Source organism: Tetrao urogallus (assembly GCF_951394365.1).
Source record: "Tetrao urogallus genome assembly, chromosome: 4".
In the NCBI taxonomy this organism is placed as follows: domain Eukaryota; kingdom Metazoa; phylum Chordata; class Aves; order Galliformes; family Phasianidae; genus Tetrao; species Tetrao urogallus.
In genome coordinates, this window is record NC_136817.1 from 5965934 (window position 1) to 5978626 (window position 12693).

At 37.2% G+C, this 12693-nt stretch overlaps 1 protein-coding gene across 1 annotated transcript in view; it reads left to right on the top strand.

Annotated features, from left to right (window-relative positions):
* Nucleotides 1-12693, top strand: part of NEK1 (NIMA related kinase 1) — a gene marked incomplete at both ends in the record, with an annotated part of 44741 nt that overhangs the window by 8059 nt on the left and 23989 nt on the right. The window contains 9 exons of the mRNA XM_079534646.1: nt 1738-1798; nt 2924-3081; nt 4925-4984; nt 5237-5296; nt 5439-5486; nt 5583-5657; nt 8721-8893; nt 8976-9107; nt 12537-12639. Coding sequence (XP_079390772.1) covers nt 1738-1798; nt 2924-3081; nt 4925-4984; nt 5237-5296; nt 5439-5486; nt 5583-5657; nt 8721-8893; nt 8976-9107; nt 12537-12639 — 870 coding nt within the window. The remainder of the gene's footprint in view (nt 1-1737; nt 1799-2923; nt 3082-4924; nt 4985-5236; nt 5297-5438; nt 5487-5582; nt 5658-8720; nt 8894-8975; nt 9108-12536; nt 12640-12693) is intronic.

The window sequence follows — 12693 nt, forward strand, 5'->3', positions numbered from 1 at the left end:
GTTGGAACAGCATAACTGGTGATAGACTGCTACCTGATAATGTCAGTATTTTTAAATACTTATTGAGTACTAATATTTGCACGCGGTTTTGACAACTGAATCACTGATGTGCTCAGATTTAAAAGATCTTTTCAGACAGAGAAAGAAATGACCAAGAAATGGCTCTTAGTAAATGCGTTGCTAACTGGTGTATACATGTGCTGTTGTCCTCTGCTTTCCCTGGTCTGAGCTGAAGAGATCCTTTGTGGTTCTGTCACCTGCAAAACATTACAGCTGTTGCTGAAATGCTGCTCTTAACTGCTGGAAAAATCAGTCTTCCATGTTTATATAAGTTCTTTCTTAATTTTCGTAGTCACAAGTCTGCTACCTGTGACAGAGCAGGTACACATTTCATACACAGCTTTGATATTGCTTATTCTAAACCTTCCTCCTTGTTCTTAGTTGTATTGTATGCTTTTTATATTGGGATTATCATTTCTGCTCTTTTGTGTTTCTTTGCATAATCCCATGTAGTATTCTAGACCTCTGTTACACTGCATGACATCTTTTTAGAGGCTGAAGAGCTTACTTATTCCTTGTACTGAAGATTTTGTATGCTGTTAATTATTCTTACTACTCTTCTTAGAAACTTTTCCATCTCTTCTACTTGATTTTTGAGATAAGGGATTCAGAACTCCATGCGGTATTCAAGATGATGTGTGAGGATGATCTACTTATGTTTAAATGTTTTGTCTATAGTCAATATATTTACTTCAGTAAGGCTGTTTTCTAAAGCTTCTTTCTGCTAACCTTTTGTGTGTGACTGAACCCCATGTATGTTATTCCCAGATAAGCTATGTATATATGTATCTCAAATATGTCTTCCCATCTTGAAAAGCATAGAGAAGCTAAAATCTGCAGACATTTGACTGTGCTTTGACACAGGCTGTCTGAGAGAGTGAAGTGAAATAAGAGAACTGTACCATAATCTAGAACAGACTGTTCATAAAACTCACGGTGATGAACACTTCAACTTTATTCTAGTTTCTTAGTTAGGTCATAGTTTGGGTAACATGCAACTTGAAAAGCAGACTAAGTAGTTAATTAAAATGATTTTATGAATATTTCTGTTTTCAATTAACGATTCACTTTGCTTGGATAAAAGAAGGCTCCAGGGAGACCTGATAGCAGCCTTTTGATATTTAAAAGGATGCTAAAAGAAGGAAGAGGACAGACTCTTTATCAGGGTCTGTTGTGATAAATGAAGGGTAAATGGAAAGGAGAGATTTAGACTTGATGTCTAAAAAATTAATCCAATTAAATCTTAGGAAGAGATTTTTTACAACACAAGTGATGAGGCACTGGCACAGGTTGCCAGAGCGGTGGTGGAAGCCCCATCCCTGGAGACCTTCAGGATCAGGCTGGATCAGGTTCTGAGCACCAGGTGTAGCTGTAGGTATCCCTGTTCATTACAGGGGGGACCAGCTGGTGTTCAAGGGTCTCTTCCATCTCAAATGATTCTATGCTTCTGCACCAAAAGTGTTTGAAAGTAACAAATCCAACTTCATTCCAATGCTAGTGATGTTACAGTGAATACATAGTTTAGTAATGAACTTACTGTTCATGTATGGTTTTAGTGAATAGTAATAGTTAGACATTTAACTGGAAGAGGTATACAGACGTTGTAGAAAATGAGTTCTTTCTAGCTTTGAGCATAAATATTCTTGGCTAACAGTTGAACTCTTTTTTTTTCTTTAGCTTATTGCAGAAGAATTCAGTCACAAAACGTTTCACAAGTTTGGACCGCATGCTGCGCCAGGTAAGTATGTATGTATGAAATGCTTTAACTTAAGAATCCAGCTAGATAATTTGCCTATGCATGTTCTTGTGTTGGTTTTGGTGTGTTCTTGTAACTGATTGTAGAAATTTTGTGCAGAGTAAAGACAGGGAAGCAGTTTAGTGTGTTATTTTCTTTTTGTTTTCCTCAGTGGGGAGCTGGATGTTCACAGGGAACAAACCATGGTGATGCAGTCCTTGAGCTTTTGTAACATTGTAGGTTTCCTTTTTCCTCTTGCACTATGTTGTGCTTCTAAAATTTAAGACAGTGGAAACTGCAGACAGTAGAAACATTTTGTTATTGTACTTTTTTTTTGGCCTTATTACTGACACCTAGGTAATGAGAAATCCCAGACCTTATTATAAGTGGGAGGCTTTGAGGTTTTTTTGGGTACTCCAAGGTTACACCCCGACTACAGCCCAGAGCCAGAGATTTTTTGCTGTTGGTGGCATATTAGATTGTGGCTTACTTTCTTACAACAGTCTTGTCATGTTTTCCTACAGCAGTTAGTTTACACTTTTTTTCTTACATTTGTTTCTTTTACTTTCTTGAAATTATTTGATAGTGTATTTATGTCCTTCATCACTGTTCTGCTACTTCTGCAGTTAAGAGAACCCTCCTAACACACAAACAAATTCATAAGATGTAATTGGCTTATTTTCAGGAACTTCTCGAGAGAAATGATATGCCTAGAGGTCACTGAAAGTGCAGTTGTTTTAAAACTCATCTTGCGCTGAGCTGAGTTTTGCTGGTTGCAGTGCAGTGCCTCTTGATTATGTTGGGAAAACTGTTCCCTCTGTTCGTAGCAACTGGGTAAAAAAAAAAAAGAAATCTAGCAGCTTGAGTAAGTTTCAGTTCTCCAGTGTGAAATAAAGTGGTGAAAGTGAAAAGCTCAGGGATTGTGTTCTGCTGTTTGTTATGAAACATATTTATTAGAAGAGCTGTTTTGGATACCTGCGTATATTTCATTTATACAAGCAGCTCACCTGAATGAAATGTTAGTTTATCTGTTCTCCTCTGAATCTGCTGTTCCAGTACGTAGGGAAAGGGATATACAGTGTACTGACTGGCCTGGACATAGCTGTAAAACAGTCTCTTCTTGTTAAGCTAAAAGACCAGCTCAAGGACAAATCTCGGCTTCAATTGCACCAGCTCAGAAAATTACCAAACCTGCTGCAAAATATGGAGTGCCTTTAGCGATGAAGAAGTGTTATGACGCACCCAAAAAGCATCATGAGAAAAAGTCATTGATTAAACTTAGGCAGGTAACTAAGTTACTTGAATTGAACTATTTTGCAAATGCTTGTATTTGAATTGTATGAGAATGTTATGTGTTACTTTTCAGATTGTCACTTAGATGAACAAAGCACCTATAGAGGAAATAGTATTCTAAGTGCTTGTATTGCACTGTTACTGATTTTTTTTTTTTTTCTTTTGTTCATTCTGGAGGCTGCAACTTTAGGCTTGCTTTCTAATTCCACAAGTGAGTTAGGTCTGCTTTGCATACGTGGTCAGCTTCTCTGATGTTGACCAGTCTTGGAAATGCTGGTAGCTGGTTAGATAGACCAACAGCATTGGTGCAGCGTAAGAATCCTGGCATATTTCTTCAGTGTTCAAAAACTATCTCCAGTTTTCAAACTTAAGTAGGCTTACTGGTAACTTTCTTAAGCGTTGTCAACCAGAGATATTATGTAATTGGAAAAGACTTTGCCAGACGTAATTCTGTGACCTTATGACAAATGGGTTTTTATACAGTACTACTGATTCCAGTCATCTTTCTCCGCACTCCCTATTACGTGAAACTGTCTATGTGTATTCCTTGATTACTGAATGACTGGCAGATACTTCATGATACAACCAGTTAGGCACATTCCAAGCAACTAATAACCAGGGAGCTCCCACATCAGCATTTTCTACTCTAAGCCTGTGACATAATTCAAATTGTCTTCTGAACAAGTGATTTGCTTGTTTGTTTCATTCTCCTCTTAGTATTTTGGGAAATACAACACTGAGATTACTGTCTACAAAATTTGGTGTCGTATCTGATAGATGGACTGAAAATGAGCCACGAGATAGTGTTTCCCTAATTTTTCTGTTACCTCTGAATCTTTTGAACTTGTACCAGTGATCCCCACAGGCTTTGTTTGTTTATCATGTGCAGCTGGAAAGAGAGAGCAAGAGTAAGCAAACACAAAAACTTGTGTCCTTATGAGGTCATGATGCTTTTCCCATTTAAGGCCTGGTTGTGCAATCACGTGCTATTCTGTTGCTGTTTATAATCAGTTTCACCAACCAGCGCTCAAGCAACTTGTACAGTGACTGAAAGTCCTTGTTATGGCAGGGTGAAGAGTGAGGAAAAAATCTTGTTCTGCAACTTTAAGATAATCCTTTGTGTGGAGTGTATGTAGTAGCAAGGGGTAAGATACAGGCTAGAGATAATGGCTACAGCATAATACAAGTTTTATCCTCCTGGTTGTTGTTCCAGGTTAGCTATGCAGGTCACACGTGGATTTCTAATGGAACATGCAGCTTCATTGCTTGTTTAGTGTTATTACCTGAATGCACAGTAGTTGAATTTTGAATTGCGTAGAAGCCTTTTAGAGACTTAAATCAGTTGTTTGAGATACTTGAAAAGTACTAATCTGATATAAATTTAGATTGTCAAAAGAAAATCTTATAAAGCAAACTGTGTTCTTGTCGAGTCAGGAAAAAAAGGCTTATTGTGTATAACTGTTGTGTTGGATAGTGTGGCATTGTTCCCATCTTCTGTGGGTAACAAGACAAAGCCTAAAGATAACCTAATAAATTTGTTATCCAAGTAAGAGACAATCTTAGTATCTTAGGACCGTCAAAGACGATGAAAATATTATAATGTTTCTGCCAGAGAAGGATATTTGAGTCGAGGAGATCTTAAATTATTATCTTCAGCCTTCAAGATGGAGCTCTTTGCAGTGGGTAAACAAGTATGCTAGTATTTATAACCTCCCAACTAATGAATTATTTTAAACCCAATTTTGCACATGCCAAGATGTGGGTTTAGGATTTTTCTAGTTTTTCTCTTGTTCTAGCATTGTGCTATCCTAATTTTAAGTTTCACCTTTTATCTAGGCCTATCCAACTCCAAAGAAGAAAATTATTCCAGGAGAAGAAAGGAGGAAAATGTTTGAGGTATCATGAAATCTCACGCTAATTTTCAATCTAAGCAAAAGCTGAGTACAAAACTTAAGAATTTGGACTTTAAAGAATGACAGAATGAAACCTTCGAACCTTTCCTCCTTATCTTTTTTTCCCAGTCATTATCTAGCCATGCTTTTTGTCTTCTTGGACATAACCAGCAAGTGGAATACTAACCAATCTTGATAGATGCTTCGCAGAACAATGGCTGAGCGATAAATACTGAATTATATGCTTATTTTTCAGGAACCTGCAAAAAAGAAAAGGTTAGAATTGCCTGAAAAAGAAAAACGCCAGAGAGATCAGGTAGACAAGATATTTGGGATGCCCTTTCAATTTTTTCTTTAAACACCCATAGTAATTCTAGTGACATGTGTTGTGTTGCCTAGGAGATGGCAGTAGTTCAGTTTCCCAGTTACTAAATATGTTTAATCCTAATGCATTGCAGATCAGTTTACTGAAGGCAGAGGAAGTAAGAAGACTGGAAAAAGAAAGGGTAAAATATGTTTAAAATACGTTAATAGCAAATCTTTATGTTTTACTTAAAGCAATTCCTTGAATTATGTTTTCCTTTATTGTTTTTTTCCTTCAGATGGAACGAATAAACAGAGCCAGGGAACAAGGATGGAGGAATGTGCTTGGTTCAGGTGGAAGTGGTGATGTTAAGGTTGGCAGCAGATGCAGAAATGTGACGTAGTTTGCTCCTCCCACCTTTGGTTATCTGTCATGATCTTCTCTTTTCAGAAAGAACTGCTCTTGGATTCAACTTTTGAAGTTGCTCTCTATTAAACTAGTGGTAATTTAAGAGAGATCTCTGTGTAACTGACTTCCTGGCCTTTTCGAGATCATGTGCAATTTTCATTTTTAATACTTAATGATTTCTGAATCTCTTCTCTTTCTGCCAGTAATGATTTTCATGCATCACTTTATTTTTTTTTTTCCCCTACTCTTGCTTTTGCTGCTTTTCCTAAATAAATGCATGAAGAGCTTCTTTCATATTCCAGTTTGTTCTTGAAACTTTTTGTTGAAATATCTTTCTAGGTTCTCATATTATTATAATGGATTTTTTCCCCAGTATTGGAAACATGTTTTAAGCTTTTGTTTTTAGTTCCAATATCTGTGTTATGTTGTTTATGATAGGTGAGAAAATTTGAGTAAGCATATCTTTTTCTCAAAGCTGTGAGCCCCTTAGTTTTTTCATTTTTATGGAATTAAGTTATATAATTTCATGCTATTTTTGTGACAATTTCTTAGTCTGTATATCTCTTGCTTCCATGGAAACATAACTGTTCTGGAAAGTAGCATGATGAAAGTATTTGAAGATAGGACTCTTGGACTTTACTTTCATCAGACAATTGGCAGTGAAGAAATTCAAATACTGCCATGTCAAGTAAACCAAGATAATTGATTTACATCAAGTATGATGTGAATCTATCTGATGACATGAAGTGGGTTTAAATGCAGCCATTAGTTATGCTGCTGGTGAATCCTTCAAAGATATTGGGCTTACATGTGTTTAGCTCAGTTTATGTAAAGGAACTCTGGCTGAACGCTACAGTCAAAATGAGAGGAGGTTTTGTGTAAGAAAATAGCAAGGAAATGGAATTGCACAACCAGGCTTCAGTAGCTGCTTATCATAACTATAGTTCAAGATAGACACCCCATTTTGCTGCATGCCACGCATTGTATAAATAAGCTTATATACAGAAGCAAGCATAAAAATAGCAGTTTCAAAACTACCAGGCTCTGGTTTAATGGGAAACTGAGAAAAGTTGTTTGTTTTTCACATCTCTCTGTCCTTCTCTCTGTCAGAATGGTGTTGGCAGTCATCCACGCAAGGCCTCCGTTACAACATGATGTATAAGCATCATGATATTTGGTTTGGAGATTGATATGTTCCTGAGAATGACCGTGCCTTAGATTAGATTGGAGAGTTTTATTGCAAGGACCTTAGACATAGGAAATACAAAACATTCATCACTGTCTTTCAGTGTTCTTGGTCATGTACAGAAATTGAAGTTCAGTGGCTGTGTGTATTTTCACTAAGTGCCACTGTGAAATATCAAAGCAAACAGGTTGTGTGTGTGTGTGTGTGTATATATATATAGGTATACATAACTGTTTGAAATATGTTCTTCAGGTTAGTTTTGCATAGCCCTTAACGCAGGCCACTAAGTTACCATCACTCAAGGTTTTCATGTACTGTCAGAGTAGTTCTGATATGTTTTCTTTCTTTCTCCTGCACATAAGCAGTGCTGTCAGTGACTCACTGATGATGCTGTTAGTTTAGAATATTGGTATTCAAGCATTCTGAGACTGCAAGCCACATAGTCCCTGATGAAGGTGTAACAAGGTCTGCACTGCTTTATTTTTCCTCCTGGTTTTTTTTTTTTTTTTTTTTTTGGGAGTGGCACCTGTTTTTGAGGGAAAGTAGGGAAAGAGATGTCAAGGACTTGGCTTTGGATTCTAGCAGGGACTGCAACTGTTGTGCACATGGTTGATGAACGCCTGCTTCTGAACTGTTTGCCTAGAGATTGATCTTAATATTTCTTCAGATGATCTTTTTGAAAATACACATAGTAATTATAGGTGAAACCCTTAACAACTTAACCCTTAATAAAAGGCTTTGCATTTTATTTGTAGAATTGGCTTTTGTAACAAATCACTGTTATCTAGAGGAACAGCATACCGGCATTCTTACTTGAATGCCCAGATTGATCTGTTTGCTTTTTATCGTATGGGTTACAGGGAACCACTGATGTTTGACAAACTGAAACTCAGAGTGTGAATAAAATTCTGTTATCAAATAGGGGCTGATGCAGATCTTCTGCGTGAACCATCCTAAAACTGTCACATCTGCTCTGTCTTATTTGAAATGTGAAACAATTTGGAACGCTTAGAGTATTGCGTATGCTGTAGGTTCACTACCATGGGCTGCCAGATTGACCAGTTACCCATGTGTAAAGAGAACATTTTTATGCATGACAACCTTAACTTTGTTTTCTCAATTTCATGCTTTCTGTATCTATTCTTGACTATTACTATACACAGCTGTTTACAACATTTTGTTGACTGTTATTTTGACATGATGGTTCTCCAGGAATTCCAGGTCTTTGAAGACAACAGAGATCATTTTCATAAAGCTCTAATCTGTGGTAAATGTTTGTCTGGTCTGAGCTTCACTAGGGAAGCCTCTCAATTTTGGTGATGCAGTGAAGTTATAGATTGCTGAAAATGAGGAGTCTGAGATAAATTTATTACTGTCCTTCAGCAACCTTAGAGACGTGCTTTGCCATTTGTGGCATTAGTAAAATATGGATGTTTGGATAGCTATCATTCATTAATACTGCAGTTAGTACTCTATCACTTCTAACTTTTTGCATGGAAACTTGTTTTTTCTCATTGTGTCAAACATCTGCTATTTCCAGTTATGCTTCAGCAGGTTCTTCACTGATAACTTGCAAAATATGTAGTAGATGGCTCATGTATAATAGCCTAGAGAGAGAAAATACTGTGTTATTTTGGAGTACTAGGTGAAAAGTAAGTTTTCATTTCCAATTTATTAGTTGTGTAGTAGATTAAAGTAGGTGAATGCCAAAATTAAACTAGGACTAATTGAGAATGATTGCAAAGCATATTAATACTTTGACTGTGCTGGAGTGGAGAAAAATTGAAAGGGCTTGTTTAAACAGTATTAGAGATTTTCAGCCTACTTCTTCTGATTTTTCAGGCACCATATTATGGCGGCGGAGGTGGCGTTGGTCCTTTTCCTGCCTCTTTGAGAGGACAGTATGAGCACTATCACGCTATTTTTGACCAGTTGCAAAAGGAAACCTTCAAAGTAACTAAAGAGAGGCAAGCCAAATGGAGGGCGGAAGTACAAGGCCAAGAAGCTGCTGAGAGGTATGGCTACCTTCCATGTGGTATTGCATGTGGTCTGCTTCAGATGAAAGTAATGAAAGTTACTGTACATATTTATCTACAGAGGAATTCCACCTGGAGTACGTCCAGGAGTTCCTAAGGGGCCTGCAGGTCATCACCATTTACCTGATGCTGATGCAATTAGGAAAAAAGTGAAAAGGTTGAAGGAGGTGTCTAAACAAGCCAGTGCAAACAGGTTGGGCTACAATAATCCGTAAATCTGTCCCTACGTGTTAGAATTTTGTTCTATCTTGTTCCATTTAGTAGTTGGACATGTCTCAGAATCATCTTTATCCATTGGTAGTGTGCTGTCTGTTTGTGTGTTGGTCCCTCACAGACCACAGTACTTTCAACACCAATGGAAACCTTGGCTCTCCCCGTAGGGGGGAAAAAAAAATGATTACCAATTACCTAAGCTAGATTTAAGCTAAAAGGACTGGCTTAATGCAGTTACAGTCTAGGTAAAACAGCCTTCTTGGCTTTTTTGTAGTTCTGATTTCTGTGTTACGTGCCAAGATGCTTCCTTGTCTTGTCATGTCATTCTGGCTGCCTTTTTTCCATCTGAGCATTTTTATTTTATTTAAGAGTACGTAGAAAGCTCTCGGCACTTCTAGCTTCTGTGTATTGACCAGTGGAAGACTCTCTGGGGCTTTCTTCATCAGGAGATGTGAGTGCTAGATGTTAAAATGATACACAGTTTATGATTTCTGTGGTACTTAGGTACTTAGTCTTTGCAGTAACCAGGAAGTGAGTGTGTATTGTATGTATTAAAAAAAAAAAAGGCGCATCTACATCTTTCAGGTTAATTGATACCTCTTTCAGATACTGGTGTTCTTTCATCTTTTTGTTTGTTTTCCAAAACTCTTATTTTCCTTGAAATCTATTAATAACTTTAGAAAGAATTGTCTCCACACTCTGGAGTGAAAAATGGAGAAATACATGCTTAAAATTTTAGTACTTCAGCATTGCTTCAAAGTTCTTCTAGTATTCTTAATGGCAAGCTTTTTTCTTAAGAATTATTTGAACTTCTGTGCATCAAAAGTAGTATTCTTTGGTGGCAGAAATAAATGGTGTTCATGTGAGGAAGAGGAAGTGGCTGAAGAACACATTTTTCTTAGTTTATTCTAAATTGATTAATTCAGTTTGAAGTTTTAGACAGTATATATTTAGCCTTCTAGATTATATACTATATATCCAGTCTTCTACTTTTGTCTGGTTTATATATTGCAACTATATCACGTATGTTACGGTTTTGAAAGCTGTAAAGTGTATTCCATTTTCTTTACAGTAATTTGGGCAATTGTGAGCCAATTGAAACTCCTCCTGATATATATATAATATATTTTATATATATATATATATATATATATATATATATATATATATATATATATATATATAAAAACAAAACAAAAAAACATATACAGGTGTATTTTTCTGGATGACAGACATGTTTTTTCAACCTCCTCTGCAATCCTTGGCACACAGTGCCACAATCCCCAGATCTTGCCTAGGTTAGGAAATAGTAGCATAGGTTAGTAAAGTGTTATAGTATTGTATGTACCTTACACATTTAATAATTACAACCTGTAGCAGAAATCAGGCAGAGCTTGAACCAGTGGTTGAGCACCTGGTGGGAAGGCAGGGCCAACCCAGGGGAGCTGAGGTGCAATCAATGCACCTGAGTGACTGGAAGAGGTGAAGCCAGGATCCACCCCTTCCCCGACCTCATTTTAAGGGTTGGCAGTGGAGGTGAGGATGTCTTGCTGGAGGTCCCGGCCTTCCAAGAGTAAGCAGGCTTTCTTCCATTGTTTTTGTTCACAGCTGCTCTGTGTGGCCTTGTCCTCATTTACTGCAGGCTAGGATTGTGCCACCCCACTGTTATTGCTGTGTTGCTCTTCATGTAGCATCACAGCATTACACAACCTTGTGGAACATTGGCATTTTCAACTGTATGTTTAAAAAGTTGAAAAATCTTCAAATTACAATATTTCTGATTATGTTGCCTCAAATGAAGTGAAGTATTCTCAACTTGAGCGGTCTCAAAAAATTGGACAGCAGTGCTGACCAGAAGAAATCTGGTTGAAACACTTTAATAAGGTGAGTTAATCAGCCTTACATTAGTGAAAATCATTATCATAAAAAATAGATTAGGTTTTTGCCGTGAGTTAGGTTTTAGATGAAGAGAGCATTGGGTTTGGTGTTTCTCTTTGCTCTGGGGGCGTTTCTCCGAAATTGTAGGCTAAACCTCATCTACGTGATGTATTTTGATAGACTTATTTATCTACTGGTTGAGTTCATATGTAATGAACGTTGACAGTCAAAATCATGTAGTGAGTCAAACAGATGCATAAAAAAGTTATCGAGTGGTTCTTACTTTACCAGTAGTTCAGTGGGCCACTTTACATTTCCAGAACAGCTACAGGGTTTGTTCTATCAAAGGAATTTCACCTCTCTTTCCATTCTTGAACTATGGCATATGGATATCTCATTTCACTTCCTCATTCGTTGCTGGGTAGCAGTGTGGGGAAAATAAGATTCAAAGGTGTTTAATGAGTGTGCTAATTCATTTACGAAATGCTAACAGTAGCTTCTGTATGGCAAAATATTTTTTCTTTGGCTGTTTCAGCCTGATGGTCAGCTTTTCTTGCTATCTTCCTGCCATTTGTTGGACTGCTAGCACTCTACGTACAATCAGACAAGGCTGCGGGGGAGCCTTGCGAAGGGAATTGTCTCATCATTCTGTGATTGTTAGGATTTCTAACACTGTCCAAGAGTGTTTTTTGTTTGTTTTTCATTTGTTTTCTTTAGGGAGTTTTCTCGTTAGTCTCCTTTTAATCAGTTCTTCTAGAAATTGTTTCCTCTACCAAGTGATCGTATTTGTGCACTAGGAGACTTGCCTGGTGCTGTTACAGTGATGTGAACACAGCCTTCTTGTCTAACCTTACAGGTCTCTGACGAGGGGCAGGATATGCGAAAAAATATCTGTTCTGCTTAATTTTGTGGCAGGAAAGCTCACTTGAAAAATAACTGAACAAAAATCTCATTAAGTTAACCAAAATGCCCTTTGAAAACCACCATTGAGGAGTTTTCAATTAGATAGAAGCTCTTGCTCCAAGCCTAGATCAGACTTGCCGAGCAATTTGGGCAATTGTGAGCCAATTAAAACTCTTCTTTATATATATGTATAAGATATCCAACAGGATATCTTAACGGGTGGCTTATGAAGACTTCTAGCCTGTCTCTAGAGGAAAGTCTTGAAGGGATTCATCTTTTGTACTTTTTATCCGTGTTTTACTAGTAAGACAAGCTGAGAAATTTCCAGTAATAACTACACTAAAATCATGGTTTGACATTCATTTTTGTTTTGATGAACAGAACGTGCAAGAGAGCAACACTGTATTGGAAGGGAGTTCAATTGTATTTCCTGTGTTGTTGAGTGTATTTTTCTCCATGTTGTGAAAGTCTGACTTGAACATTTTGGCTTATAAAAGGCTTTCTTCTGAAGATATGTTACTTATAAAAAGTTAATTTCTTATTTGTTTCCCAGTTAAGAAAAATGCACTGGTTGTATGAATGCTGTATTTCTGAAGCTTAGAGCTTGCTATGTGTTACAATTATTCAGGCAGAAAGGATGGTTACCTGCAGAAAGAGCAAAGCAAGTTGAAGAATTCTGGCAACGAAAGAGGGAAGCCATGCAAAACAAAGCTCGTGCTGAGGGACACATGGTATGGAAAATGCAGTCTTTGTGTGTTACTGTTTCAGAATGCTTTACAGATCTT